General features: G+C 43.1%; 1 protein-coding gene across 5 annotated transcripts in view; it reads left to right on the forward strand.

Annotated features, from left to right (window-relative positions):
• The window catches only part of LOC123512431 (insulin-like growth factor 2 mRNA-binding protein 1), a 163,085-nt gene that overhangs the window by 134,072 nt on the left and 24,013 nt on the right, over positions 1-5,000 (forward strand). The window contains exon 2 of one of the 5 annotated variants that reach the window (XM_045268845.1): positions 1,953-2,156. The exons of 3 other annotated variants lie outside the window; for them this stretch is intronic. In XM_045268845.1, coding sequence (XP_045124780.1) covers positions 2,146-2,156 — 11 coding nt within the window. In that variant the 5' untranslated portion in view covers positions 1,953-2,145. Of the gene's footprint in view, positions 1-1,952; positions 2,157-3,143; positions 3,361-5,000 lie in introns of those variants that run through there. One more of the 5 variants, XM_045268843.1, reaches the window with a different exon arrangement.

Raw genomic sequence — 5,000 nt, forward strand, 5'->3', positions numbered from 1 at the left:
GAGAGAGAGAGAAAAAAAATAAAGGGAGATAGTTGGAGGGAAAAAATAGAGGAAAGGTAGAAAGAATAAGACTTCGAGGAGGAAGATGGAGAGAAAAATGAAGGGATGGAGGAAATAGAGAAAGATCGACGGAGGAAAAAGGGAAAAAAAGTGATAGACCATGTTTTTTTTTTTTCCTTTTTCTCTCTCCCTTTCCTCTCCTTTACCTTTTCCTCTATTAACTCTTAACGAACGGCGCTCACCTGGGGCCAAAAAGTCTGCTGCTGTTTGTTCTTCTCTTGTCTTCATTCATACTTGTATTTCTTCCTCTCGCTCTTTTTTTTTCCCTCCTTTTATTCCTTTTCTGTCTTTGTTTTTGTGTGTTTGTATTACTCTCTCTCTCTCTCTCTCTCTCTCTCTCTCTCTCTCTCTCTCTCTCTCTCTCTCTCTCTCTCTCTCTCTCTCTCTCTCTCTCTCTCTCTCTCTCTCTCTCTCTCTCTTCGCACACACACACACACACACACACACACACACACACACACACACACACACACACACACACACACACACACACACACACACACACACACACACACACACACAGCACCAACAGATAAAAAGCAAGTGTTTCACACACACACACACACACACACACACACATATGTTTGACCCTCTGAGAGAGAGAGAGAGAGAGAGAGAGAGAGAGAGAGAGAGAGAGAGAGAGTGTAGCGGGGGGGTGCTATCTCTATCCACACAGGTGTTTGGAAGTGTGGGTGGGCAGGTGGCCAAGCTTTCCACTCTTCTCTTCAGTTTGAGCCTGAGTGAGGTGGTGTGTGGGTGAGGGAGGCTGTGGTAAGTGTGTGTGTGTGTGTGTGTGTGTGTGTGTGTGTGTGTGTGTGTGTGTGTGTGTGTGTGCGTGCGTGCGTGTGTGTGTGTGTGTGTGTGTGTGTGTGTGTGTGTGTGTGTGTGTGTGTGTGTGTGTGTGTGACCTTCAAGTTTTCTGTTCCCCTTGTGTGTGTGTGTGTTTTTTTAATCTGTCAAGCAAGGAATACACACACACACACACACACATACACACACACCATTGGTAATTCAGGTATCTACATTTGTTTACATATATATTTTTTTTCTTTTATTTAACATTATTCCTCCCTCTCAGTTTGGATCACCGGAGAGAGAGAGAGAGAGAGAGAGAGAGAGAGAGAGAGAGAATTTTGTGTACTATTATCTTCTCTTCCTCTTCATCTTCATCTTAAAATATTGAATACTACAGCTGTTCTCACTTCTCCTCCTCCTCCTCCTCCTCCTCCTCCTCCTCCTCCTCCTCCTCCTCCTCCTCCTCCTCCTCCGAGTAAGAGGAGGTACAGTACGAGTAATGTATTTGCGCAAGTGTTAACATATACAGGTGTGAAAATTCTCTCTCTCTCTCTCTCTCTCTCTCTCTCTCTCTCTCTCTCTCTCTCTCTCTCTCTCTCTCTCTCTCTCTCTCATTGGTACACATGTGGATTAATAAATACACACACACACACACACACACACACACCTGGTAGCTCAGTGGTTAGAGCGCTGGCTTCACAAGCCAGAGGACCGGGGTTCGATTCCCCGGCCGGGTGGAGATATTTGGGTGTCTCCTTTCACGTGTAGGTGGTGTTCACCTAGCAGTGAGTAGGTACGGGATGTAAATCGAGGAGTTGTGACCTTGTTGTCCCGGTGTGTGGTGTGTGCCTGGTCTCAGGCCTATCCGAAGATCGGAATTAATGAGCTCTGAGCTCGTTCCGTAGGGTAACGTCTGGCTGTCTCGTCAGAGACTGCAGCAGATCAAACAGTGAAACACACACACACACACGTATACTGTTATGTTTAAGTAGATTTTTTTTCTTTCGTTGCACAAATTGTGTATTATAAATTCTCTCTCTCTCTCTCTCTCTCTCTCTCTCTCTCTCTCTCTCTCTCTCTCTCTCTCTCGTCGGTAGCATTCACTCTCTAATCAGGTAGAACGAGGAACAGCTGCGGTGAGTCAGAAAGTCAGTTAGTCAGTGCTGAGGTGATTGACCGACTGACTGACTGACCAACTGATTGACAGACTGACTGAAGGGCGAAGCAAAACTCGATCATTTTGAAGCAATGAAGCAGAAAACGAAGCCCGGTAACTCATAACGGCCAGTAATGCTAAAAACGTGAGCGAAATATTGTGATTCTGTGTGCGTCAGTTTTTCTTTTTTTGTGTTGCGTGTTTCGTGTGTTACGTTTAGTGTGTTTTTTTTGTGTTTGTTTATGCGTGCGTGTGTGTGTTCGTGTTCGTATGCGTGTGGTGACTACTAATGAACGGAACATCTGGGAATATAAATGAACTAGAGACGAAATAATGTAAATAGAAAGAGTTTGCTTTGTTTAAGGGATGAGAAGAAGAAAAATATTTGAAGCTGCTGAAATAATTGAGGTTTTGGTGTTTGCAGGGAAGAAAATAAATAAGATTGTAAAAGTGAAGGATTTAGATATTCAAGGTATTTAAAGAAAGAAAAAAAAGAATAGAAAACAGAAATAGTAGAGATTTTGGTGTTGACAAGGGAAAATTTGTAAGAAAAGAGAAAAAAAACAATAATAAGAACAGAAATAATCGAGATTTTGGTACTGACAAGGAAAAAAAATAGTAAGAAAAGAGAAATTTCGGTATTAAAGAAATAAGAAAAAATAATACAGGAAAATTGAATAAACTCGGAAAAGGAAAACGAAATAGTGAAAAAGGAAAATTGACAACTGTGTAAGGAACGGCGTTGGGGAAAAAAGGGGGAAAAAAAAAGTACTTTCAGTTTCCGCCTTTCACTAACCCAGACTTACTTAACACAGATGAAAAAGGGAAACTAAAGAGAGAAACAGTGACGGTATTTGAGAGTTACAGTGTGAAGACTTTACACAAACAGTATTAAAACAGAGATAGACAAATGAGGCGACTGGAGAGAGACGAGAGAAGGAAGGAACATTGACAAAACTAACTTAATGCACTGAAACTTAAGATATAGATAGAAAAAAAAAAAAAAAAAATAAAAGAAAAAAAGCTTGAAATTAGTGTGTAGAAACTTGAAATAAAGAGCGATAGAAAAAGAAAAGAAGAAAGGACAAACAAAATAAAACAAAAAAACAAAACTAAAATTACTGTAGTAGAAACTGTAAATCAAGAAAAATTAACGAAAAAGACAGGAAGTCGAAATAAACAAGAGAAAAGAAGAAATTGTTGATAATGATGAGCAAGAGGGAAGAGACAAGTAGAGGAGAGATGGAGGAGGAAGACACGGAAAGACACAGCTGCTCAGCCTCCCCACACAGCAATGACGACACTCCTGCTGCTGCTGCTGCTGCTGTGACCAACGGCGGTGGTGACTGGTGAGAGAGAGAGAGAGAGTGTGTGTGTGTGTGTGTGTGTGTGTGTGTGTGTGTGTGTGTGTGTGTGTAAAGAGCCTGCCCATCACAGCAGCAGCACCACAGCAAAGCATCCACCACCACCACCACAGTAATTAACAGCACAAGCACAGCACTAATGACAATCCCCACCTATAAAAAAAAAAACAGCATTTCCCCACAGCACGAACCCACAATTGCATACCTTTCACAGCACAAGCACAGTAAACACCACTAGGAAAAAAAAAATCCTCCTTGCACACCACCACCACCACCACCAACAACAACAACAACAACAGCAAAAGGTAAAGCGACACACGGCAAAATAATGAACCGCGGCACTCTCATTGATGCTTGCTTGTTTCTTGAATGGAGCTGAGCGGGCGAGCCTCCCTCCATGTGTCGGTAAGGGTTTCGAGACCTTATATAGCCGAGTGCGCTTGTCTGCCCACACATAACTATTACATGACTCTACTTGACATGCAGTTGAACGTTTCCCGCCTCGTCCTTGGGAAAAGAAGCTTGCTACTGGGAAAAAAAGATAACAGTGATGCGGGTGTTACTAATTCTCCTTTTTGTATATTTCTGTAGTTTTTTTCTGGTTTCTGACACGTGTTTTGGGTCGTGTTTGTACGTGTGTCGGTGTGTGAGTCCCGTATGGCAAGTTCTCGGTAGTATTCTGTAGGCACACCACCCGCGCCACGTCTTAACTGCTGCAGAGGCGCCCCGTGGTGGAGTCTGTCTCAATCGCCGTGTGTTTCCTTGCATGTTAAGAAGGCGTGGCGGTTCTCACAGGGTTGTCGCCTCGCCGCCTCGCCTCATCAATTCCCCACACTCCCTCCTCTCTACTCTCATCATCGGCTCCGCGTTGCAACACCACTTTTCTGTCACTTTCATCATACCTACTCCTCCCGTGGACTTCATAAGCGTCTTGTTCTCTCCTCGTCTCTCTCCTATCCGTTCCTATGCCTCAATGTTGTTGTTGTTGTTGTGTGTGTGTTAGTTCTTATAGATTTCCTGTTTTCTAGTGTTCTTACGTGAGTCAATAGGGAGCTTTAAAAGAAGATTAGGTGAATTTATGGATGGAGGTGGTAGATTGCACAAGGTAGCTTTGCCCATACAGAGACTGCCACGTGTATGCCTGACAGCCTCTTTTTTATTATTTATACCACGTTGGCTTTTCACGGGGATTTATGGGCTTAAGGGGATACTTTTTGGGGTACCTCCTATCTCGAAGCCCACCCGCTAGGAAACCGTTGCCCCAAATGAGGAAGCCCAACCTACACTCGGACCGTGGACAGGATTCGAACCCGTGCGCTTGCTTGGAGACCCCTCGGACCCCAAAGCACGCATGGTTCCACTGTACCACGGCTTGCGGGTTCCCTCATTTATTACGATCTATTTATGGTGCATTTTTTAACTGGTTTTGTATGAATGTGTGGGTTTTCTTTTGTTTTATCTTTTTCTTCCTTTCTTCTTCCTTTTCTTCCTTTTCTATGGTTCCAGTGATAGTTTAAACATTTTGGCGTCTTAACCCATTCACTTTCTTTCAATTGTTCTTATTATCAACTTTGACTTTTTATTTTGTTTTGTTTCTCTACTTTCCTCTTCCTTCTCGCTCTTCC

This window comes from Portunus trituberculatus, chromosome 33 (genome assembly GCF_017591435.1).
Source record: "Portunus trituberculatus isolate SZX2019 chromosome 33, ASM1759143v1, whole genome shotgun sequence".
NCBI lineage: Eukaryota > Metazoa > Arthropoda > Malacostraca > Decapoda > Portunidae > Portunus > Portunus trituberculatus.